At 51.1% G+C, this 25,924-nt stretch overlaps 1 protein-coding gene across 4 annotated transcripts in view; it reads right to left on the bottom strand.

Moving 5' to 3' along the window:
• Nucleotides 1–20,710, bottom strand: part of SEPTIN4 (septin 4) — a 23,108-nt gene extending 2,398 nt beyond the window's left edge. Inside the window, exons 1-7 of one of the 4 annotated variants that reach the window (XM_044921734.1) lie at nt 19,153–20,710; nt 18,459–18,503; nt 17,075–17,082; nt 3,642–3,932; nt 3,165–3,258; nt 2,625–2,711; nt 1,998–2,121 (exon numbers count right to left, since the gene is read on the bottom strand). In XM_044921734.1, coding sequence (XP_044777669.1) covers nt 1,998–2,121; nt 2,625–2,711; nt 3,165–3,258; nt 3,642–3,932; nt 17,075–17,082; nt 18,459–18,503; nt 19,153–20,710 — 2,207 coding nt within the window. Of the gene's footprint in view, nt 1–1,997; nt 2,122–2,624; nt 2,712–3,164; nt 3,259–3,641; nt 3,933–6,147; nt 6,310–8,930; nt 9,020–17,074; nt 17,083–18,458; nt 18,504–19,152 lie in introns of those variants that run through there. The other 3 variants (XM_044921735.1, XM_021704481.1, XM_044921736.1) reach the window with 3 other exon arrangements.
• Nucleotides 20,711–25,924: the final 5,214 nt, after the last annotated feature.

Below are 25,924 nucleotides of genomic sequence, written 5' to 3'. Positions count from 1 at the left end.
ATATATATATATATATATATATATATATATATATATATATATATATACACACACACACACACATTCAAGAACTCCAATTTTCAAGTCTTTTGCTCTTCTGTTATTTAGCTTCATCCTCACTGACAGGTGCCCTGATAGGTGGACATATAAGCACCGTCACTTTCATTTCATACAGGAAGGAACTAAATCTGCAGCAGCTAAGAGACAATCCAGATCATTCTGGCTAGCAAATTCTCTACCCACACAAGCCCTTGACCTTCTGACTCCTCAGCGTGCTTGCTGCTACGCTGCTTGACCTATTTACTAACTTGAGTTGATTGACATACATGTGAGCGAACTGCTGTCCCTTACCCCCCCCCCCCCCCCCACCCCCACTAGGACCACAAGCCTCTCAGTGACCAGGATGATTCACACTTGTTCTGTATCCCTTAAAATGCCCAGCACTGGCTGGACACCTAGTATATGCTCAATAAATTCCTGCTGGTTGACTAAATAAGCGTATGTGCAGGTGCATGGCCTGTGAAAGGCCACGCAAATGAAATTATTATTATTAGGGAAGGGAAGAGGAGGCACGTAGACTGATTGAAGGAGGGGATGATACTTGCTACAGTAGGAACAAGGTGCTGGTTGGGGTAGAGTTTCATGGCAAGCCCCAGGTGCTGAGACATATACCTAGCGAGGATGACACGGAGGCCACCTCGATCCATCAGGAATATTTCCATCAGGAGACGACGTACCATGTGCCAGCACAGTGCCAGGGCAAGACTATAAGAAGAAATGGGCCTCCCCTCAAGGCTAAGACTCTGCAGTTGAAGATGAATCTGTGTGCTAAGCCAAAACATCACATACAGTAATGATAAAGCATGTCATGGGGACCCAGAGCACAGAAAGGTCTGTAAGGGTCTGATGAGTCTGTGGGGCAATTACCCAGGGTCAGCTTTCTGGAAGGGCCACCTGTGCAGTCAACACAGGGCCCTGATCTCAGAAGGGCCCACCCTTGGTTTGCTTCTCTGCTGTGGCCATCTTGAAATTCGTCATCATTTTCAACAAGGGGCCCCGCACTTCTGTTTGGCACTGGTGCTGCAATTATGATCTTAAAATCCATGAGTGTAATGTAAACAGCTCTTTAGTTTTTAATGCACATTCACATGCATCATTCAGGGTGATTTTCAGATCAACTAGGCAAGATGGTAAGGGCAGGTATGTTTCAGCTAAAGAAACGGGAATGCAGTCATTTGCTCAAGCCCACACAGTTACTAAATGCTGAATCAAGGTCTGAACTCAGTCTAGTGATCTTAGCACCCCTTGCCTGATTTCATCAAGGGCACCACCTCCTCTCCTGTCTTCATCATTCATTCTGCTTCTCATCTACTCACTTGGGTCTGGCCATTATCTAAGCATCCCTTCCAGTTCCTGAAAGAAGAAAGCCAAGGATGATGGCATGTGTGGCAAAGCCACCTTTTCTTCTAGCCTAGAGGGTGCTTGGAGCTTAAACAAAGTTCAACCCATTTGTCTCCCCTTCGCCTCTTCTTTCTCCTCCTCACCCCTTCCTCAAGGAATTCTCATCCCTTTAATAAAAGTGGTTTGTGGCACCTAAAATGTGGCTGGTGAAAGAAAAGGAAGGAGGGAGGGGGATGTTTATTGAGCAACTACTAGATGTCAGGCCCTGTGCTACATGTTTTCACATGGGTTTGCTTTTTTGATACTTTCTTATCTTACGTCTTCGCCCGCATTATAGAAGTACAGGTCAGAGTCAGAAAAGACGTTAAAGAGCATCTATTCCAACCCTCTCCCTCTCATTTCACAGGAAGAGACAGCTGCCCAGTAAGGGGCGGTGGTGTGCTCGAGGCCACAAACTTTCCTCCTGAGAATTTTGGTTATGTCTGTGCCTGTGGGTGCGCCCGTGTGTGTGTGTGTGTGTGTGTGTGCGTTTGTGTGTGTGTGTGTGTGTGTGTAATGGGAAGCGGGCAGCTGGGGCTGTGCTTGGTCAGACATACCACTCTGTGTTGTTGACTGCATCCCCAAAACCTGGTGTGTCCACAATGGTGAGCCGCAGCCTCACACCCTTCTCTTCTATGTCCACTGCGTGTTTAGTGATCTCCACCGTTTGCATGATCCGCTCTGGAGAAGGGGGAAACTGAGGCCAGGGCAAGGGCAAGGACCTGCCCAGTCAGGACAAACCGCCCACCCCAACCAGCTCTGCTGCCCAGACTGCCTCATCCACACTGCCCCCCTTCCCACCCCAAGCTGCCTGGGGGCCTGTTCTCTGGGAACCAGCAAGGAGCACATTTCCCAACACAGGAAATGCCGGTGGCTGTTGGCTCTGGCCCCAGCCTCTTCTCTGCTCCCGGCTCTTTTCTTGGATTCCTGGAATCCTTTGGGGGTCAGAGACTCACTCAGAGAGCAGGATTCTGGTCCCTGCCCTGCTTCGGCACCCAAATCTTTAGGGAGCTGGCTGGTGGACTGCCAGGCTAGATAGGCCTATGGAGAGATGCCGTCAATCCCTCTAGGAAGCCATGGTTTCCTGCCTGCTGGGGAAGGCCCCAGGCCCCAGGCTCAGGCATGGGTTTGACTTCCCAAGTCAAGTCTGCATGCCTGTCTTCACTCCCCTCTCCTTTCCTTACCTTCAGCACTGAGGAGTTTCCGGTCCCGGTACAGATCAGTGAGGAAGAGGCTATTGACAAGAGTGGATTTCCCCAAGCCAGACTCTCCTGACGGGGAGAGAGGACAGAAGATATGATCAGAAGATATGTAGAAGAGCTATGGCCAAGAGGCAACCCCACTAGAACAAGGTGTAGAGGGAGCTGCTTTCTTATCTAATTGGGAAGAGACATATTGGGAGACACATTAGAGCTTGAAGGAATCAGCGAGAACAGCTTGTCCAGCCTTCTTATTTGAATGAGGCCCAGCGAGGGTAAGAGGTTGCCCAAGGTCACACAGAAAAAGGCAAATATTAGAAAACTGTTCATCAGGTGTTCTTTGTACCACTTCAACACCCCCTCGCCCCCCACATACACACTTTTGGCCACCCACAGCTCCTGGTTATTTTGCCAAAAGGCACAGCCACTGGCTGCTTTTTCCTTCCTTACCCACACCCCCTCCCAACATATATACCATCCCTTTCTGCAACACCCCTACCCAGCCCAGCCCTTCCCCTGCTCTACCTGCCACCATGAGGGTAAAGTCAAAGCCCTTCTTCACGGACTTCCGGTGAACTTGATTGGGGAGGGTGGCAAAGCCCACGTACTCCTTGTCGTCCTAATGGACAGGAAGGCAGAGTGCATCAGAGCGGGAGGCAGGAGGGGCCCCAGGACCCAACACCAGCCTTCTCCCTCCCTCCTAGGTCTCTGCCCCAGCCCTAGAGGAGCATTGTCAGACTCCTTCGAGGCCCCCTCTGGGGCCACCAGCTAGGCTCCTGGCCTGCTAATAGTCAGTTTCCAATGCACATGAGCATCAACGCCACAGAGCCGGGGTTGACACAGGACAGAGAGGCCCCAGCTCATCATGCACGCATGCGTGTGTGCACACCTATGCACACACACGCGCACATACACGCACATACACTTGGGATCTCTCTGCTCCCTCCCTGGGTCTTCCTGCACCAGCCCTCTGAAAAACCAAGGCAGGGCTGGAGGCTCTACCTCAGAGGAGTCATAGGGATCAAGCTTGCCCCAGGGGCTGCGGGGCCGGGCTGAGGGGCTGAGAGGGGCCGAGGAGCAGTACTGCTGGCTGTCAGAGGCCTGGGGCCGGGAGGGGGGTCTGAACTCCAGGTCATCCTGGTAGAGGTCCGGTGCCTGGGGCCTTGGCTCCAGGACTTGGGGCCTGGACCCCCAGGTCTTGGCCTCTGGTTGGTGGCAGTTCTCGCTTCCTGGGAAATCCTTCACGAACTTGTTCAGTTCTGCATCATCCGTGTCCTCCAGGAAGCGCTTGATCTGGGGGTTGGAGGTGGGGTGGGGTGGGCAGGTAGGTGGCACGAAGGGGAGAATGAAAGAGGAAGACCAGAGAAGGTGAGAGGGAGAGAGAGGAAAGCGCTTGTGGTTAGAAGGGAAAGAAACTGCACTAGCAGCCAAGCAGAGGAAGCCCCCTCCCTCATCTGCTCCTGTGCCCCCCCCAGCTGAGACTCCAGGGGGGACCCCAAGATCCTGGAGCAGCCCCAGGCAGCCCCCGAAGTCCTCGCAACTGCTGTTGGGATCTGAGGAGCTCCAGTCCTGGTGCTCCCTCTCAACGGGGTGCTCACCGCCCTGCCCTTGCTGGGGGTCCGGCCAAGCCAGGGGCCAGGAACTGCCCTAACGGCCAGCAAGCCAGACTGAATAAGGGGGAGCAATAGAGGCGTGAGAGCTGAGAGGAGGACGTGGTTCCGGATTCAAGGAGAGTGCGGGCAGTCAGAATGGGGCAGGGCAGGAGGGAAGTAGGACACGGTGCAGGGAGCTGCCGGCCCAGGTAAATCAGGGGCCAGCAGGGGGCTCTGTGCCTGCCGTCAGTGCAGGTCAGTGAGCTCTAGGACGGAGGGGCAGACTCTGCCGGAGGTGCTCACTGCAAAGAGCTCAGCACAGCTGATGTGACCCCCCCCCTTATCCAGACACCGTGCCACACCGGAACCTGTGTCGAGGCCCTGGACAGAGGATTAAACCTGCCAGTGGATGCTGAGCGCGGGGTGGAAGGGAGCCGGGAGGGACCCAGTGAGGGCAGATGGGAGGACTCTAGGCTGCTGACAGCCCCTAACTGGGAGGGACAAATGGGAGGAAGCGCCCATCGGTTGTCTCTCACCCCCTCTGCCTGGGGTAAGCTTCAGCCAGCAGTGCAGGAGGGGATCTGGCCTGAGCCCTGAACCACAGGGGTGGTAGGCAAAGAATGGCCAGCTCCTCTGTAGAGACCTGTTCCCCCCCATCTCCAGCTTGGAAGAGAGGCCACTCCCCCCTACTCCTGCACACTTAACTTAGAGTTAAGGTGAAAGAGATTGGAGTCCTTTGGGAGTGGAGTCTGGCTGGGAGTGTGCACATCCACTCTAGACCCAAAAACTTCCTCTCTCCTTTGGGAGCCAGCCCCCTTTGTGGGGTGCCTGGCAGTGCTGGGCTCAGCTCTGCCTCACAATACCCACATGCCACCTCCAGACAATGGACAACGGCTGGCTTCAGCGGCTGACTCACTCCCTGGGGATTGGCCAAGCCAGTGGGGGCTATCCCAGACCACTGTGGAGTCCCGGCCCGGGTGAGGGGAGACAAGATGGCCACAGTCTTCTGCAGGTCCCCAGTTAACAGAGGGAAGAACTGAGGGAGACAGACAGGCACATTGCCAGGTTTATGCCAGAGGGTAGGGACTGAGACAGCAGAAGGCTGCAGGGAAAAGTCCCCTAAGAACTACCTCTAGGCTGTCTCCTCTCACGTCCCCACACCTGCTTGTAGCCACAGTCTCCAGGGCCCACCTGGACAGAGGGAAGGAGAGAGGCCCTTTAGCCTGGAACTGGAACCAGCATGTGGGGGCTTAGTGACCAAAAGAGGCTGTCCTGAAGCAAGCCTAACAGGCTTTTCTCACTGATAGTATTTGTGGGGTTCCAGTGGAGTAACTGTCCATCCTAGTTTGTTTGTTGTCCTAGCATAGTGATTAAGTGTGCCCCTTTTCACTCTCAAAGTGTCCCGGCTTGGAGAATTCATTATATGGCAACAGAGAAGGGATGGGGCTGGGGGTGGGAGGAGGGGTGTAGCAGGTCTTGTTTTCTGGCAGCTAGATGCTGGGGAATTCCAGGAAATCCTGCCTCTCTGCATAACCCCACAGTGACCCAGCCCTTGGTCCCGGTGAAAGAAAGAAAACTGTGCTCCACCTGGTTTCCCCAAGGGCACTGAGCAGAGGGGTAGCAGTTAAGGGAGAAAGGAAGACACTGATGGGACCCCTACCATCCCCAGTCTTCCAATAGTCACCAGGAACCCAGCATTCCTGGGTTCCCTGCCAGTCTTGGCTGCTCATCAGGGAGGGGCCTACAGGGGCTCTAGACAAGGAGTCAGGACACTAGGGTCTTCACCTCCTATCTCTCCTCCCCCACCCCCAGCACTCACAGTGACCAAATCATTTTTTGACTTTGAGCCCCAATCCCCATCAAGGCAGCAGGGGAGACAGGTCAGGTCCCCCCCATCTCCCAGAATAGCACCTTACCCCAGCTTCAGTCCTGTCCTCAGGGACAGAACTGCCTTGCCATCCCAGTGAACGGTCCATGTCCCACGCTTCGGACACCCTGTCGGCAAGCTCTAGGTCTAATTTTATCTCCCAGGCAAAGTTCCTCGCACACTGCAACAGCCTGGTCTCGATGCTCTTGTAATCCAGCTTCCTGGCTTGCTCCTTTCCCTTTCTCTTTGACCCCCCCTGTCTTTGTCAGGGGCCAAAAAAGCCTGTGGAATGTCGTTCCCCACCCCCTCCTCCTCCCTTTCCCTTGGCTCCCACCCTCCAAGGACAGCTCAGCTGCAGCAGGATCACTCTGTTTCTCTGCAGTCCCCTCCTCCTCTGATTGGCTGTCCCATGACGCCTGCCCGCTGCCTACCCCGGTGGGCACAGCACCAGCCTCCCAAGTCTGTCTGCAGCACAGGCTCTTGATCAACCTGGCCTCTCCTATTAACCCCCAAGGACCCCGAGGCCTGCCAGAGGGTCGTGAGCTGTCCCCAAGGTGACCTGGCCCATCAGTACATGGGGACAGCCACCCAGGAGACTCCACTCCCAAAGGACTCCAATCTCTTTCACCTTAACTCTAAGCAATGCTAAAGTAGGGTGGGAGGTCTTAGAATCCCTTGGAAATATGTTCTTATGGGAAGAGCCCTGCTTTTCTTCCCAAGTGTCCTTTTTGTTTTCCCAGCAGGGAACCCCACTGTCTTCAGAAATCTGCCCCTGGATTTCCTTGCAGAGTCCCAGCCACACCCTAGGATACCTGACCCGTGACTCATGGGGACCTATATCACTTCCATCATCCCACTGCTTCAAGAGAGTCAGTGGGGATGCTGCTAGCACTGGGTCTCTGAGGGGCATGAGTCTGGGCCAAAGGGAGGCTGGTATCCCAGAGGCTTCAGAGCCAGGAGTTCGGTGAATTAGGTGGGAGACAGACTGAGGGGCCTGGCTGGGAGTGTGCACGTGGAGTCAGAAGACCAGTGTTTCTGGGTTGGCCAAAAACACCCTCTGTGATTTTGAATATTATCTTAATTTCGGGGCCTTAATGTCCAATTGTGAATGGCCCTGTCTTGCCTCCCAGGAAGGCTGGGGAGAGATACCTCAAGCTGTTTTGAACCTGAGGAGAGAAGGTACATTTCAAATCACAGGATTATTAATAATGTTGGCCGGTCATTCTTTTCCCTCGAAAACTAAAACCCCTTTGGTCTCCTAGGCTGGGGAGCTCTCCCCACTGTATCCACTGACCTCTGAAGTAGCTGGGACACTGATCTCCTTTCAGAGAGAGACCCCTTCCAGAGGAGTCTGGCTTGACATGAACCAGTCAGCCGAAGAACTGGTCCTCAAGGGCCTACAGCTGAGGACTCTGGTGGTGGTGGGGTGTCTTTAATTAGAGAGGAACAGGGTGGCTTCAGCCAAGCTGAAAGCACGGAGACCTCAGCTGAACTGGACTTAGTGTGTGGCGGAAAAAACCCCTCTTGGTCCCTGCTGGGCTTGGCACTGGGGACAGTCAGTGCTCCCCCAGGCTTCCATCACTGGAACAATCACTGTGTCCATACCCATGTGGGGAGAAGCAGGGCAGGGATAAAGACAAGCACCACTTGGCCTCTCCCAGGAACCCCCTCTGGGGAAGGTCACAAGGTCACCGAGACTTCCTAGCCAAGGCTTGGGCCTCAGCCTGGACACAGCTTGAAAGACAAAAGCCCAAAATGTTGGCCTTTCCAGACTTGGAAGCTTCTGATTCCAGTGGGCCCAGAAGTTCCCTTCTGGAGGCGTCCACAGCCAGCATCCTGCCCCACAGGCTGGTCACAGATCTCCTCCTTCTGTAACAGCCTGCACCTCCCAGTGCCGAGGGCAAAGGCTGGGGGGCTTCCAAACTGGGAGGAGAGGCTTGCATGGGGCCTGGAGGCCCTGACCCCCCGCATACTGTGTCTGTTGCAGACTCTGGCAGGGATGGCAGGGGAGCTGGCACCCTTACAGTCAGACATCAAAACTTCCCACCTGGGGGCCCCAGGAGGCTGGCGGGGTGACTATTTCTCCTCCAGACAGGTGGCAGGAATGAGCTCCCCCACCCCCCACTGCTGCAGAGGGACCTGGTTTGGGAGGGGGGGAGTGTAGGATGCAGCAGGAGGAAGCTTCCCCATGGTTCCTGTCTCAGAGGCAGAGGGACAGAGCTGATCCCACGGGTAGGACGGTGGGCTGGGCTTCCCTCTCTCAGGGGTCCCTGGGCAGATCGCGCAGTGGGAAGAGCCTGGGAGCTGCTCTGTGCCAGGCGGCAGGAAGGAGGGCCCAAGCGTCTCACCATCCCTCCTGGGGAGGCAGACGGTGTTTGTAGGCCTCCTCTGTGTGTTTTCCAAAGGAAGTTGGTACTGGCCCCTGAACCCAGGGTAGGTGGGTGAGGAGGGGTCAGCCGGGTAACAGCTGACCCAGGCAAGGGCGGGGGACCCTCACCTCCGCCTGTCGCTGACGCGCCCTCCCCAGCCCAACATGCGCGTCTCTGCTGGCGCCCTCCCCCCGCTCCGCTCAGCACCGACCCACCCCTCGGTCCAAAAACACCGGCAGCATCCCGGGGCTCGCGGCCCGCTCCGTCGCTGCTCGGATCAGAGGGAGAAACTTGGAAGCGGCGACACAGAGACGTCCACCAGCAGTGCCCGCCTGTGCCCGCAGCCGGAGACAGCGCCTCCCGCCCCGCACAGCCGGGGCTGCTGCGCCGCGGGTCCCCGCGGAGCCGCCGGGAGCAGCGGGCCCTTCGCGCCCCGGCCCTGCCCCGCGCCCGCGCGCCTTACCATGGCTGCAGCCCGGGCCGGGCCAGCTCCGCCTGGACAGCGCCCGAGCGACCCGCGGCCGGAGCTGCGAGCCGACCTCGCCGGACAGCCGGCCCCCGCCCGCCGCCCTGAGTGCGGACCGGCCGGGGGCGGGGCCTGGCGGCGGGGGCGGGGCGAGCCGGCCCTGAGGCGGGGCCTGCCCTCCGAGATCGCGGGCTCCTGCAGGGGTGAGGGCGGCCCGCGGTGGGTGGTGAGTGGTGGGTGGGCCTTGCAGACCGAGACCCCGGGAAGCGCAGGGTGCCCAGAGGCGCTCAGGACAGCGCTGCACTGGTCACCTGGCTCTTCCTTACTCAGCCCCTAAGAGTGGCCTGTTCAGGCAGCACATGACGGTGGGGGCTTGAGCAAATCCCCAGAGAAAAAGGAAGGGTCCACCTGGCATCCCCAGGAGATGTTTTTGGAAAGAGAGGGGGTTGGGCCCACGAGTTGGAAGAGAAACCATTAGTTACCAAAGGTTTGCAGGAAATGAACCCGGCTTATGTCCAAGATAACAGATTGTCCCTACCCAGTCCACACCTCCTAAGGTAGAATGTCGGACGTTCTCTACCTTTACCCAAGCTATGAAGAGGAGACAAGAGGTTCCCTTCCTGCAGGACCCTAGATTAAAGATTAAAGAGGATTTGCTGCATAAATTATCCAGGGATCATCTGCTGGAAAGGTGGAAGGGAAGAGGCCTGGTGGCCTTTATGGGGCAGTTAAAGCCTTGTCTGGGGCTGAGGAAAGTGGGAGGGCCTGGGAAGAGGCCCAGCCCAGGCCTGAGCCAGTTCTCTGCTGGGCAAGCAGGTGCGATGCTGTGGGGACAGATGCCCCAGCAGCTTTAGAGGCATTAGAGGCTCAGAAGGGTCAGAGCAGCAAAGGAGAAGTAGATGCTTAGAAGGTGGAGAGTTGGTAGGGATTTCCTGAGCTAATACAGGTCTGAGCTGGTCAGGCTTCTGTGGAAGTTTCCAGAAGCATGCCTCTCCCTGACTCCCAAGAGCCTTCCCCCAGGGCAGGCTGACTGGCCTGAATATAATTTAGACAAAACTGAGGCCCACGCACAACATGGCTCTCTCTCTTGGTAGAAGGGCCCGAGCCTGCCTACCCTATTTCAGTCTGATCTGTGACCAGTGGTCATGGTTCGGATCAAGTTAGAACTTAGCAGAAGGGCCTAGGAATGCAGATGAGAATCAGCTCAGAAAACATGGCGTGGCTATTGGAGATGTTATTGGATATTTGGCACTGGTGGACTGAAGGATGGAAGGGGGGGTGCCTTGCTTAAAGAAATCAGGGGCATTCATAAGCTAGTGAGTTGAGGAGAAAACTTCCTAGCTGGGTGACCTTGGGCAACTCACTTTACCTCTCTGGACCTCATTTCCCACACCAGAAAATGAAGGGATTAAATTAGGATAGGGACCAGCAGCTTGGCTCGGATAAGAGGGAACCTCTGAAGGTATAGAAAGGTTCCTGGAAAAGGCCTGGGCTAGATCAAGAGATCTGAAGCTGTACTCAGGAAAACAAAGACATGAAAGAGTTTCTTTAGAGAAAAACCAATGGCTATTGGAAGGCTGCAGAAGTACAAGCAGCTGCTGCCGCCAGACCCAAACATCAGACTCCAGCTACACAAAGCCCCACTGTTGGGAACTAGCTGTAGGCCACTAGTACTCATGTTTGCACTCATAAGACTACCTCTTGGGTGCTTCCACTGGCATTCTGCACGGCCTGGGCTGGGGGTGCTGGGCCAAGGGGAGAAAGCCTATGTCAAGGAAGACAGGCCCCATCACAAAGCCTTGTTTTCCACAATTTTAAGTTCCCTCCTCCCTGCCCCCCCCCCCCCCCCCACCAGGCCTGGCTGTAGTCCAGGTGTGGACACAGACACATCTCAGAAAGCAGCTCGGCTAGCTCATCCTCAGCTGCGGCTGGAATCCCAGCTCTGCTCTGGCACCTGCTGCCCTGTGTGTCCTGAGGCACATTGGTGCCAGCTTGTTTGAGGGAAGTGAGCCCCTAGAAGAGGCCTGGGACTGTGGAACTCATCTCTAAGCCAAGACTCCTAAGGTCTTAATGCTCACAGTGCCTTTGTAATCACTCTGTCAGATGCCCAACATGAAGCATGCTGGGCGAAATAAAAGCTAAAGGCAGACTTTGAGCCATTCCACCCACGAAAACCTCGAGTGCTGACCCTGCCGCACTCTGGGTTTCTGAGAGAACTTGGCCTAGGCTTAGGACCCCATGCCAGCTTTGGTGATCATCTCACTGCCTGAATGTCTCTTCCCCTCCCTAGGCCTCTGTTTCTCCATTGAAAGATAGGACTGGACTCTCCACAACTCCAGCGCTTGTGCTCTGGGTCGGGGCAGGTGGAGCCTCACACCTGGGCGGAAGCAGGGCTGAGATATGGCAGCCCAGGTAGGAGTCACTGACCACTGAGTGCTCCTCCCCACCTCCAGTTAGCACGCGGCCTAGCCAGCCTTGCCTCAGTGCCCCTCGGCTCCTGGAGCGCTGACTCTTCCTTAAAATTCAGTATCCCACCAGGAATTGATATCCTTGATGAGAGTAGAATTTCCCAGGCACTGCTGGAGTGGGGGTATTCAGGCCAAGGCTCTGGGGAGTGGACACTTTGTTTGGCACAAAGCCTGACTCTCCTGAGAAACTCAGATCAGCGCACACCTTCAGCCTGCTAGCCAGGGCTCCCTCTGCTTAGGTCAGGCCAATGGGCTCTGTGTGACAAAACTCCTGGCCCCCTCCATTGGATCTTTCCTGCCTACCCACAGGTGAAGGTTGTGGGGCACCAAATTAAACAAGGGTGCTGCACGTGGGCCAAGCTAAAGGCCCAGGTTCAAAAGCCAAGAATAAATAGTGATTACCACAGGATTTCAGATCTGTATGACTAGCAGAGGCCACTCTTGCCTCTGGGTAGCAGAGTTTCTCTTAAGTGGTCCAAGAACTAATTGTACCTCCCTTCCCCCAGAGGTGATGAGTCACTGATGACATAGACAGAGGGCCCTAGTGGGGCCAAAGAGCTAGCACTGGGTTGTGTCTTTCAAGGAAACCTTAGCCAGTCTGTCCAGAAAGGTCTGTGGTGAGAAATCAATACCCCAAGCCCCTCCCCTGCTCCTGCTGTTCCCCAGTGTCCCAGGATCCTGGGGCAGGCCAGAAATGTGAGTGGCAAGGCCAGGGAGCACTGCATTTCCTGGCACCTGCTCTATGGCTATGGTGAGGGGCACTTCTGGAGCCAGCAGAAGGCTAGAGGCCAGCCAGAGGGCCTTTCCAGCACCTTCTCTGCAGTAGGGCAGGGACAGGAGCTGAGAGATGGAAGGGACTTACATTTGCACAGGAATGTGACCCCCCTTCAAGGGCCCCCACCTCACTTCCCAGCTTCTTCTTGAATATCTTCCATGGCTAAAAACTCACTGACTCTACCGCCCTTCAATCTTTGGGCAGTAATTTACCAAAGGTCTTCATCATATGGAGTCAAAATTTGTGTCTACCTGGACTTCACCCTCCAAGTGCCTCTACGCTAGAAGCTTTGCTAACTCATTTCACTGGACTTTGTTTTGTTCTTCAATGTCCACACCCTTTCAAGTGACACATCTGTATACTTATCTCTCCCAAACTAACCACAGCCCCTCAAGGACAGGGAATATGTCTTCTATTTTAACCTCTACTCATTTCAGTTCAGTGAACATGTGATGTAATGTCTTCCTGGATGACCAGGCCTCTACCCCCAGGAGGTGTCTGATCAACATGAATTGACTGAAAGGATTCATTAATCAGTTTTCCACTCTGATTTTTGGAGCACAGACAAGCCTTGAGGCTCTGGGCTTCAGTGACCCAGAATTTGCCCTTCATTCTGGCCGCTTACCAGCTCATACTCACCTCCCAGCCTCATAGTTCACATGCAAAGACACAAATGTTACCCTCCCTAAAGCCTTTCCCTTCATAATCTGTGATATCTGAAGGTACTGCTGAAATATTGAGAAGTTACTTTCCAGGAAGATGTGGCTATGGAAGAAGGGTTTCTACACCGTGTGTGAATCCCTAGGGCAGGATGCTCCCTAAAGTGCTCTTGGTTTTGAGGAGCCAGCTCTGAGCCTCAGTTTCTCCATCCATGAAATCAGGAGAAAAAGTCCACCTCATGAGGTTGCTGTAAAGCTTCACTAAGGTAACACGCTTAGAATGGTGTAGCCACTAAAATGAGTGGTGGTTAGTATCTCAGCTAACAAGAAAATTATCAACACCAAATCAGCAACTGTCAGCTGTCATAATGTCAAATGCTTTCTCTCCAAAAAATGAGGAATGTGCATGTGTAATGGGTGTCGAGGGACGAGAGAAGAGCCTGAGACTAAAATGACATCGGAGTGCCCACACTGCCACCAACTGTAGAGTCAGCCCGTCCAGCTAAACAGCGCTCCAGTCTCTAGAAAGCAGGTCTTGGTTTCAGACTTACTGAGCCCAATTCCCAAGCGCAGCCATTGTGGAGACTCCTGGAGCGAAATGACTTTGCTTGCGGTGGGCGTGCCGAGGAAGTGAGTCTGGCCAGTGCTGCCCTCCCACCTTCAGGGCCAGAGCCTGAGCTTCTCTCAGGAACTGCCTCACATTCTGTGCCCCTCCTCCAGGCGATCCTTCAGCCCCCACAGTGCAGCTGTCACTCGCCTCTGCCCTCATGGCAGCTGAGCAGAGGAGGGGAGAGGGACATGGCCATCTCTGTCACTCAGGATAACCTTCCTGTGGCTGAGCAGCTGTCAGGGTGGCTTCTGTGGTAAGATTTTCTTCCTCACCCAAAGATGCTCCCTGCCTGCTGAAGCCAAGCTCCCTCATCTACCCAGGCCTGCTATTGCTCGTCTTACTTGAAAAACCCACCATCTCAAACACCACCAAGCTACTCTGACAGCAAGATACAATGTCGGAGATGGGTTCCAAGAGGGGACCAAGGGGCTTCAGGAAATACACCAGAAAGTCCAAAATAACATGTGGCAGATTCTTCCCCATGTGGGATCATTCTGAGAAGAACAAAAAACCAAGGGATTCTCGTCTCAGTTCCACCATCAAGCCCAAGGGAGAGGCATAGGATTTTCCTGCCCCCATTTCATAGGCAGAGGGACAACCTGCTCAGGTCTCACAGTGCAGGCAGGATGTCATCCCCCTGCCCTGTGTTTCCGGGGGCTCCTGCTGACATACACTGCACCTTGGCCTGTCCTAGGGTCACCATTTGTCCTAGTTTGCCCAGGCAGGACTGGTAGGGGTCCCAGAACACAGGATGCTAAACCAGGAACATCCCAGGCAAACCCTGATGAGTTGGTCAACCTAGGTTGTCCCCCAAAATAGCAAGTGTGGGTCAGAGGTTACCAGCCTCCCATCCAGCTCTGGACTCCACTGCCCATGGTAGCTGGAAATGAACAAGGCACCATCTGACAGGAAAAGCAGCTGGGTGGCAGGGGTCAGGCTGCTATGAAAAGCCCCCCGAGGTGCCCTGCCCCATTTTCAGCAGCTCTGCTCCATTCTTTCAATTCCCTCTCTTCTCATCTACAAGCCTCTGTACAAAGCAAGGGAAAATGAGAGCAGTAGGAAAGATGGTTCAAGGGTTCCTTTCAGACAGCCCACCTCCTGGGATTCTGTTAACATCCCCATGAACACAGAGCATCCCTGCATTCCTCCAGGACTCTGGATTTTTCTGTCGAGGAGTCTACCTGAGCAAAACTTCCCCAAGCCTCAAGTGCCAACAGGAGGCTGGCCATACCATCCCCAGGGGCCAAATGACATGTCACTTTAAAGACACCAGTCTGCTTTAGGTATCACTGAAATGGCCTCCTCTGGTTCCTGGCCTGCTTTCCAGAGTTGGTTTCTTGCATAATTGATAGAGATAGAAGGGAGTAAACCACCTTGTCTGCTGACAGGCTGAGAAGTCATTTTCAAGGGCAATTAGGTTAGGTGCCTTGAGGACAAGGGTCTTGGGGCCAAGGCAGCCCCATCCATCAGGGGCGTTGCAGCCCTTCCCATCAAGAGCTGCTTTATTCCAAGGAATTCCCCGGGGCTGTGTGAGAAGACAGCCCCAGCTGACCCCATAGGGGACCTTCCTGTTGAGCTTCTGCTAGTTCTGATACCAAAAACAAAACCATTAGGAATGCTTCCCTCAGTCCAGCATAACCTTCTCTGGGGAGATTCCAGCCCCTAATGTACCAATCCAAGGATGAGAAGCATCTGTAAGCCCTGCTCCTTAGACAAAAGGGCCTTGAGGAGCCACTTGGGAGGAGACTGACACTTAAGAGAGAAATGGTAGAATCAGGCTCTGTCCCCAGCTGTGGACCCAGAAGGGCTTGCGAAGCTCAACAACAAACATGCTGCCGTCCTCAAGCCAGGAGCTGTGACTGGCCACCAGAGAATTCCTGCGAGGAAAGGAATCTGGAACAGACTCTACAGTCAACCATTCCCAGATCAGAAGAACCAGAGGCCTTGGACACAGGCACCACAGATTCTCTATTGTGGGATAGCCTGTGGGCCATGTAGCCTGGAAGACAGGCTGGGGAAGGCCTAGCACTCTCACACTTTGTGAGGAGTCCCTGGCCCTCCTCCATGCCACCCCACTTCCAAAGAGCCAGAGAAGACCAGCAGGCCCAGCTAGTCTCTCCCCAGCTTCTCTTCCCAGCTTCTGGGGAGCAGCCCTGCTATTGAACAGGGCTGGAGAGCTGCAATTATCGAGATAGGATAAGAGCTATTTTGGGAAAGAGCTGTCCTGCTGCCAAGGCTTTTGACTCCCTAAACTAAAACAAGATGCACCAAGAAAGGGGGTGAAGGTGGGGGAGAACAGGGAGGAACTTGATCAGTCAAAACTATCATATCCTGACTGAGGGAAAACACTAACCCCTTCCCAAAAGTATGTAAGTGCATCAAAGGAGTGAGTGAGAGGCTAGCTATTAAGATAGGAGGGTGTAACTTGACCCCCCCCCCCACCACCACACACATATCCCCTGATGACTCCCCTTCCCCTAAGATCCTGCAAGAGCACATATTCAGTCTGCTGTGTTTATTTGGACATTTGAGCGCAAACTATTTCATATTGTTGTTTAAATGTTTCCTGCCCATGTCTTATCTCCCCAACCAGATGGTAAGTTTCTCATGGCCAAAGAATGTGTGTGCTCTGAGGTTTCAATGCTTCCCCCGCCAAGTAGTGCCTAGCAGAGTGCTAGGCATCTGAATAAAGTTGTTTGTGGAAGGAAAGGATAGAGGGAGGAAGGAAGGAAGAGAAGAGGGGAAGAGGGAGAAAAGGATTTAGAGTCTTGCTTAGAGGTAATCTCTAGAAGTGGCTGTTCCCACCCGCAGTGGAGCTCAGAGCATGGGGCTGAATAGGAAGCCACGGCAGAGAGGGTGGCAGCCACATTTTTGGCACCCCCTGTCCCCCGCCTTCAGCTGTTTCCTTATCTGAGCTCAGGCTGTCCTGCCCCACCTTCCTTGTTTGTTTTCCATCTGTAATTAACTGTCCATCCTGGGCTAGCCCATGGATGGGGCCCATTAGAAGCCATGCTAGGCTTTGGGTAAGGAAGAGATAGGGCAAGAGAAAGAATGGAGGCAGGAAAAGCTCAGACTATCTTATCAAACATGGGCGAAGAAGAACTAAAGTACTTAGAGGAACAATGCACTATGAAATCAGGACACTCTTTGCCAAATTCAGGACACAGGGCTGCTGAGAGCAGAGTTTACCTTGTGCCTTTCCAAGTTGAGGACTCAAATAGTGTGTAACCCAGAAAAGTGTTCCCTTTCTGGAGTGCCCTAGGCTGGAGAGAGGAGAGCCAAGTGGAGACTGATCCAATGTATGGCTTCCCAGACAGCCTTCCCACAGAGCACTTGGCAGGATTTCTCATCTCTCCAGGGCTGCAACCAGCTCATATAGGGCCTTTGTGCAAATCTCCCTCCTGGGAGACACAGCCCCACAGGTGCACAGCGTGGCAAGTGGAACACAGGCTAGATTTCAGCCCCCACTTGCCCTGTTAGGTGCCCTTGTGCAGTGAACAACTTGCCCAACCATAGGGAGCAGTTCTGTCTGTCTCCCTCCATTCCTATTTCCATGAGAGGTTAAGAGAGAGACTTGGATAAGGGGGAGCACAGGAAGACTGGAAGTAACTTCCCAGGGGTATTCTTACCTCCTCATCTGTCATAATGGAGAAGTAGAAGTCAGGCATTCCCAGGGGGGCAGCAAATGGAATTCAGAGAGTACCAACAGGAGGGGAAAAAGAGAATTTTACTAAAGATGTCCAGTGGACTTGGGCATAACCTGGCCCAGCATCCTTCCTAGTGCAAGTGGCCCAAATAGCAACAGCTAGCATTTACTGAGGGCTCACTGTTGCTAGGCCCCATGCTAAGTGCTGTACATGTAGTAGCTTGGTCAGTCCTTATAAGGACCCTAAGAGGTTGCCATTGTTCTCATTAATAGGGAAACTAATGATTGGAAAGATAAAATAACTTATCCAAGGTCACCGTGAGAAAATAGACAGGGCTCAAACCCAATACTATAACTCCAGAGTCCAGGCTCTACTAAACCTCAACTTTATAGAGCTTTGCTCCCTCTGAGGGGCAGGGATGCCCTTCTCTGCTCTTTGCTGCCCATCACTCGGAGGGCTTATGCTGGGTGGGACTGGATTGCGTTCCCAGGGCTCTCTCCTCCCCAGGAACTTCCTCATCCAGAGCCCTGGCCTCCCTCATGCTCACAGACTAAAGCATATTTTGGGCTACAACATTCAAAGCAGGAACTCCTTGCTACTAAGATTCACTAAATGAGGGTTGGTCCCCACCTTCCCTCCCACCAGAGAGGTCAAGGGAACAAAGTAGGAGGGGGGTATCTGAGGACACCTCTCTTAAGGATTCTAGAACTGGCTGGCTAAGTTGGTAGAGCATGTGACTCTTGGTCTCAGGGTTGTGAGTTTGAGCTCCATGTTGGGTGTAGAGATTACTTAAAAATAAAATCTTAAAAAAAAATTAAAAAGGATTCTAGAGTTGGCTATAGGACCCACTGATGGCCACAAGGTAGAGGCCTGACATCCCTGGAGATCCTGCTGGGTAGCAGCCAATGCCTCCCAGGTCTAGCTAAGGGGACTTGAGGAGAGTTCTGAAGAACCAGAGAGACACAAGAGGAGACTCATCAACCTGAATTAGTGTGGGGTTAGCCCTGAGGAAGACTGTGAAACAGGTAGTTTGTCTTAGTGACTTGTTTTTTGGTTTTTTAAAAAATCACATGAAAGGTAAGTCCAGCTAAACGGAAAGGCATGGGCTTAAATTGTTTTCCATTCCAGAAGTGACTACTTCCCATTGAAAGGAGGCCCTTGAAAATGAAAAAGGTTCCAATTCCCAAAGGAATGACTCTTAACGGTGGAATTATAGACAAGAAGTTCCCCTTCTCCTTTAAGTCAAACCCCCAGTACGTACGGTCCTGATAGACCTAGCTCTATAGATACATAGAGGTCACCCTCCCACCTGTCCTCCTGCCTCCCAGACCCCTACAATGGATCCATAGGAGGGAAAAGCACAGACCTTTTAGCCACCAGATGACACGATTGTACATTTCCTCGGAGACATCTGAAAGTAACAGAGATTGTTGGTTTTTTTCACTCTGTGGGATGTACGTCCCTCCCCCCACTACTTAACATCTCCCTTTCTAGCTCCATATTTCTCCCCCCAAAGGTGCCCTCAGCCCTTGATTCTTTCCAAGAAGCCCCTGCAGACTAGGACTAAACTCCCCCCTCCCTTTTCTCCACCCTCTTTGTGCCACTATTAATGCCTTTCCCTTCTTTGAAGTCTGGGTCCTGGCATATCTATGCCCCACCTTCACCACTTTGTTGTCAGAATATTTGCCTGAGAACCTTATTTTCTTTACTAGTCCTTACCAGCCCTCACCCAGCTCAGTTCTTCATCTCCATTCTTGGGAAGCACTTCCCACCCTGCAAACCACTCTCTACTACCCTCCATTGAAAGGTTAAGCAGGGTTGCCTGGAAGAGTCAATGCCTGACGCTGGCCCAAGCACTGTCACCAAAGTCATTAGCTTGGAGCTCAGAGAAGCTGGCAAGGAAGGAATGGAGCAATGGGTTCAAGGATGGGACTAACTTTAGCACCGGCAGGAGGGCAGCTCTGAGGCCCAGATTGAAGAAGGGGGGCCTTTCCTGCCCACCCCAATGTCCCACCTCACTAAATCGGGACGGCACCTGGGCAGTCTGCTTCTTCACATACCCAAGAAGAAAGCACTAAACCTTTGAATGGGTTGTTTGGAGGAGCACTTGAGGGCCTGTGGCACTTCGCTCAATGGTGCCTGGTTTGGAGACTCCTTTGGTAATGCTAGTGGTGGTGGTGTTGCTGGTGGTGGTGGTGGTGATGGACTTGCCTTCTCTCTCTGGAACATCATTTCCTCACAGGAAGGACTTGAGTCCATTTCAGAAAAGGACAATAAAGGATCTGGGGGAGGAGGGGACTTAGACGCAGAATCAGGTGTTGTCGGCCGGCTTTGGGGTGTTTCAACTTCAGGATTGAGTAAGGTCCACCATGAGGAATCAGGCCCATACCTAGGTAAGGACCGAGGGGGTAAAGGCCGAGGGGTCAGTTCCAGTTCTGCGTGGACAGAGTGCTTTCGGGAGGGTCCTGGGGACATGCAGAGGCTTTCTGAAGGCCTTTGGGTGTGCTGCTTATAGCTGTGCTCTGGAGTGACAAACACTGGTTTTGGGGGGCTCTCAGACACTACTCGAGATGTCACCCGGGATGCTGAATGTAGTAACTGTCCCTCTGGGGAGATGGTGACCCTGCGGCCAACCTCGCTGTCTCCTCTGGTTGAGGACCTCAGGTTGGACTCTACTTCTGATGATATTAAGACCTTTGGGGAGGGCTTGATGTCAGTGTAGACAGAATGCTTGCGGATAGACTCAGGATCTGGACGTATAGGAACTCGGTGTCCACCATCCAAATCCTTAAGGACAGAGAGTCTGAGGGATGATTCCACGTTCATATTCCTATGCAAAGCCTTGGGTTCTGTAAAGATTGAGCTGAGACGATTCATTTCAAACTCTTGGCCGGGGATCCTTCTCTGGGCTGTCCGAGAGTCTGCACTGACACGGCCACTGCTGTGTTCTGGGCTAGAGGGTCTCTTTGAAGATCTGATATCAGTAGCAGTCAAACCCTTTCGGATGGGCTCAGTTTGGACTGCTTCATCCTTTGGGCAAACTAAAGTCCTACGGGGAACTCTGACCCCTTGTGGGTACTGGACCTTGGAGGGTGGGTCTTCTTCTTGTAAGATCTGTACGTTATCCTTCTGGTCTACAAAACTCAACCGGCGAGAGGATTTGGCATCTGGGATTAGTGAGTAGCGATTACTCATGTCACGCCCTGGCTTGCTCTCACCACCTCTTCTTGTTGATTCCTCTCTGGATGGACTAACGTTCCGCTGCATCTGGACAGCCTGGGAAGCTATCTGACTCTGCTGGCTCTTTCGATGAAGAGAGTGATGGCGGTATGTTTCTGATTTTGATCGAGTATCATTTCCTGGAGGGACGGGTGTTCCAGCAAGGCCAGGCCCTGACTGGGGGGAGCTAGATCGAGCATAGTCTGATGTTGAATAGAGAGTGGTGAGATGCCCAGCTTCTGATCTTCGATGTGGCAAAGGGCTTATGGGGGCTGCAGCACTTCGTGAGCTTGAGGCAAGAATGTACCCTGGTCCCCGCTGAGGAATTGTGTTAGTATCCTCAGACCCTTTTGGTGCTGAAACTGCTACCTTGGACCCAGTTTTATTAGTCTTGACCATCCGATACACTGAGCTCCTCTGGGTAGATCCCATATTTTACTGGCTGGCTTTTATCGAGGGTCTTATGAAGTCTGGAAATTTACCCTCAGTTTTAAACACTGCTGTTCTTGCACTCCCACCAAAGTGGCTGTTATTCTAAGAGTGTCTCAAATAGTCCCCTTAGCTACCTGCCTGGTGATGTCATAAAGGAAGGAGCTTCCTACTAAACATCCTGGCATACAGCCACAATTTGTTTTTAAGTAGACTCCATGCCCGATGTGGGGTTAGAAGTCATGACCTTGAGATCAAGAGTCGCGTGGTCTACCGACTGAGCCAACCAGATGTCCCTTCAGCAACAATCCTTCAGAGAATCTCAAGCAGTAACTGCAAGGAAACTGAGGATTTGTCTTTGGAGTTGACACCACCAAGTCTTTGGCCAAGTTCTTAGCAAACCCAGATTTTCCTAGTACACATAGAAGTCTCCAGACTCTCCCTTACTCTCCCCAGATTCTAGGAATTCCCAGACTCATCCAGAGAAGGAATCAGCCTGATTATCCTACTAAGCCAAGCCTACTCAACTCAATCACTCTGTGTTAGTCCCAGTTTTAGTAAGATGCAAGTACAAAGTTGTCCCAATTTAGTTCGGAACTGCACTGTATGGAAGTAAAAAAAAATAGAGCTCCAGGCTTTTCTAGGTTTCAGAGGTAGTTTGGTTGACCCAGGGGTAAAAATCCAGATTGCTCAAATCATAAATTCTCACATTCTCGGCCCAGGAGTGAGCATAGGATTGTAGGAAGGATTCGGAGTTAGTCATTGGTTTCAATCATAAATGACTAGTTGTGCACCTTAGACAAGTTACTTGACTTTCCTGAGCTTTGATTTCTTCATCTGGAAACCAATATCTGGTAGGTGTCGTATAACAAATGTTAGTGTCCTTTCTCACAATCCTCTCCCCTCAGCTATCCTAATTAGATGGACGCTGGTTCTTTCTTGATTTGAAGAGTGCCTTTGCATCTTGGATGACCATTTTGGATGAGAGACATGATCATCTTTCTTTCCCTTTCATAGGCTCCTCTCTACCATATCCACATCCCACTATTGACTCTGAAGGATTATTGTGGTTATATGATGGTCAGATTCATTGTTTCTGGATCTTTAAATTCACCTTTATTGAAGACAAAATTAAAACCAAAACCAACATGTTTTTAGGTAACAGGAATCTCAATAGACTGAGAAACCTTGAGCTACTGATAAGTCTTTATAAAACACTTGGCTAACCATTATACCTTGTTTTACAGAAAAGGATAAAAGTAGAATATTTACAAGCCAGATATCTTGAAAATACTAAGGGTAAGCCAAGTTGAAGTGAAGATGGTTCCTATTTATATTTATTTGATATCTTATTGTTATAAAATTGAGACTGGCTGGGGCGCCTGGGTGGCTCAGTTGGTTAAGCGACTGCCTTCGGCTCAGGTCATGATCCTGGAGTCCCTGGATCGAGTCCCGCATCGGGCTCCCTGCTCGGCAGGGAGTCTGCTTCTCCCTCTGACCCTCCCAACCCTCCCCCCTCTCATGTGCTCTCTCTCTCTCAGTCTCTCTCTCTCAAATAAATAAATAAAATCTTAAAAAAAAAATTGAGACTGGCTGACTTGAACAAAACTTTCCTATGAGATTCTACTTTCTTCTTCTTCTTTTTTTTTTTGGAGAGGGAGGGGTAGAGAGGGGCAGAGGTAGAGAGAGAATTTTAAGCAGGCTCCACTCACAGTGTGGCCGATGAGGGGGCTCAGTTTCACAACCCTGAGATCCTGACGTGATCCAAAATCAAGAGTCAAAATGCTTAACCCACTGAGTCACCCAGGCACCCCTGAGATTCTACTTTCAATACAATGACTTATTGATATATAACCTTTAACCATGAGTCTATAATGCTTATTTGTTTGTCTGGGAAGATTATATTTCTCTTTATAAATTTATTGAGAGTGAATTTGAATTTCCCTATCGACATGTAACATTAAGTCTGCTATCACTTTTGTGATCTTATTAAAATCAGCTCAGTTGTTACATTCTCTTAATATTGGGGAAAAATATACATTTTTCCTTTCAGTGTTCAATTTCAGGATAAGTAAACACAAAAGGTTGAATTTTACAGAAATGTTGCAAAACACACACAGAATCTTGATATTTTCCTCCTCATAAATAGTCTAACTTTAATCAATCTGTGCCTGAGTCACAGGTGGGTTCTTTGAAGGTTATGCCCCCTTGCTTCTCTTGCTTTTCCTACTGGCAGGGGTATGATGAAGATAAAATGTGATGACAGGTGTAAAAGCAATATTAAACTGTTTTATTTTTAATGGAAGCCATCTAGCGAGGGACAGGATTGCCAGGGATGGCCACTTGGTTGATGGGCTCTGTGGTAGTAGCCTGTCTCCAGATGGCCCCCAATGATTCTCACCTTCTAGTAATTATGCCTTTATGTAGTCCCCTCTCATTCTGAATCAGGGCTTGCCCTCTGTGACCAATAGAATTTAGCAGAAATGATGGTATGTGACTTTTTTTTTTTTTTAAGATTGATTTATTTAGGGGTGCCTGAGTGGCTCGATCAGTTGAGCGACCCACTCTTGGTTTGGGCTCAGGTCATGATCTCGAGGTCCTGGGATGGAGCCCCACAATGGCTCCGCATTCAGCGGGGAGTCTGCTTGAGGATTCTCTCTCTCCCTCTCCCCTCTCCACCCTGCCCCGCTGGCTCACACTCTTCTCTTTCTCTCTAATAAATAAATTTTATTTGAGAGAGAGAGAGCACAAGGAGGAGGGGCAGTGGGAGAGGGAGAGAGAATCCCAAGCAGACTCTGCACTGAGTACAGAGTACCCCAAGATCACAACCTGAGCCTAAACCAAGAGTCAGACACTTAACCAACGGCGCCACCCAGGTGCTCCAATGGTATGTGACTTCTGAAGCTGGATCATAATGGCATTGCACCTTTTGTCTTGGTCTCCTGGATTGCTCACTCTGGGGAAAACCAGCTGCCATATGGTGAGGACACTCAATGGGAGACCCAGGTAGAAAGGAACTGAGGTCCCTAGTCAACAGTCCAGACCAATTTGCTTGTCATGTGAGTAAGCCAAATTGGAAATGCATCAAACTATAACCTCAGGAGAGATCCTGAGCCACAACTGCCTAGCTGAGCCACTTCCGAATTCCTGACATATAAAAACTATTAGAGACAATAAATGGTTATTTCTGGGGCACCTGGGTGGCTCAGTCAGTTAAGCGTCTGCCTTCAGCTCAGGCCGTGATCCAGGGGTCCTGGAATCAAGCCCCGAGTCAGGCTCCCTGCTCAGCGGGAGTCTGCTTCCCCCTCTCCCCCTCCCCCTGCTCATGCTTGGGCCCTTCCCCACCCTCTCAAATAAATAAATAAAATAAAATGGTTATTGCTATTTTTTTTTAAAGATTTTATTTATTTGAGAGAGAGAGAATGAGAGACAGAGAGCACGAGAGGGAGGAGGGTCAGAGGGAGAAGCAGACTCCCTGCTGAGCAGGGAGCCTGAATGCGGGACTCGATCCCGGGACTCCAGGACCATGACCTGAGCCGAAGGCAGTCGCTTAACCAACTGAGCCACCCAGGCGCCCCGGTTATTGCTATTTTAAGTCACTAAGTTTTGGAGGTGACTTCTTATGTAGCAATAATTATGTAGAATCAATTTCTCTAGTGTTGACTTTATTAACCAAGCACAGAGCCCAATATATAAACCAGAATAGCAACTTACTAATATACTTTGAGACACACAACTGTTGAGCGGATTGGAAAGCCAGGTCATTCTCTCCTTATAGACACACCAACTTCAAGAGGAAGAAAAGTTGCTTGGTGAACATGGAATTGGATCAAGAAGTTAGTATGATGATCCCCAAGAGGGCAACGCCTGTCACAGAGCCCTAGACATACATAGTGCACCCCTCATACACCCACCCACAATGCTTTAACTGAGCATCCATCCCCAGTGTCTGGCTCCTAAAATTTCATTTCTCTATGCTTTACACTAATCATTCCTTTCTGTTAAGCAGTTTTTCTTCAAGTGAATCCTAATAAAATTGACTACATTTATGGTCACTTAATTATAATGACATTATAGTCCTACCTCCAACTGATTTAAGTATTCCTAAACCCCCTTTATTCTCCAAACGGAAAATAGCTTAAAAAGAATTATAACAAATTGAAATCACCTGAAAAGACCATTTTACTACTTTAATAAGCATCTTTCTAGACATCTATGCATTTGTCACATGTAGACATTTATTCATACATTTTCATGGGGTCATAATGTACCTACTAGCATCCTATTACTAGCATTAGTCAATAATATGCCATGGACACCTTTCTGTGTCAATAAATCTATATGACACAATTTCTCATTAGCCCACTTATGGTTGTTCCATAATTTAAAAAAATTTATTGGGGTAAAACACACACAACGTTTACCATCTTAACTATTCTGACGTGTATAGTTTAGTGGTATTAAATACATTCACACTGTTATGCAAACATCATCACCGTCCATCCCCCTCTTTTCATCTTGTAAATTTACCATTTTAGCCATTTTTAAGTGTACAATGCATTGTCATGAAGTACAATAACAATGTTGTGCGACCATCACCACTCACTATCCATTTCTAGAACTTTTTCATCATCCCAAACACTCTATACCTGTTAAACAGTAACTCCCTATTCTCCCCCTACCCCAGCCCTGACAACCAGCATTATACTTTCTGTCTTTAGCATTTGGACTACTGTAAGTAACTCAAAAAAAAAAAAAAAAAAAAAAGGAATCATATGGTGTTTTCTTTCTGATTGTGTTATTTCACTTAGCATAATGTCCTCAAGGTTCACCTACATTGTAGCTTACTGCAGAATTTCTTTCCTTTTAAAGCTGAATAATATTCCATTGTATTTACCACATTTTGCTTGTCCCTTCATCCATTTATGGACACTGTTGGTTGCACACGTTAGCTATAATGCTACCATGAACATTGGTATAGAAATATCTCTTGGGAGACACTGCTTTCAATTCTTTTGGGTACATACTCAGAAGTGGAATATATTGTTGGGTCATATGGCAATTTTTTTTTAAAGATTTTATTTGAGAGAGAGAGAGAGAGAGCACAAGTAGGCAGAGTGTCAGGCAGATGGAGAGGGAGAAGCAGGCTCTCCGCTGAGCAGGGAGCCAGATGTGGGGCTCGAT

Source organism: Neomonachus schauinslandi, chromosome 15, assembly GCF_002201575.2.
Source record: "Neomonachus schauinslandi chromosome 15, ASM220157v2, whole genome shotgun sequence".
In the NCBI taxonomy this organism is placed as follows: Eukaryota; Metazoa; Chordata; class Mammalia; order Carnivora; family Phocidae; genus Neomonachus; species Neomonachus schauinslandi.
Note: the sequence above shows the minus strand (reverse complement) of the source record. Positions and strands in the feature narration are given on the sequence as shown.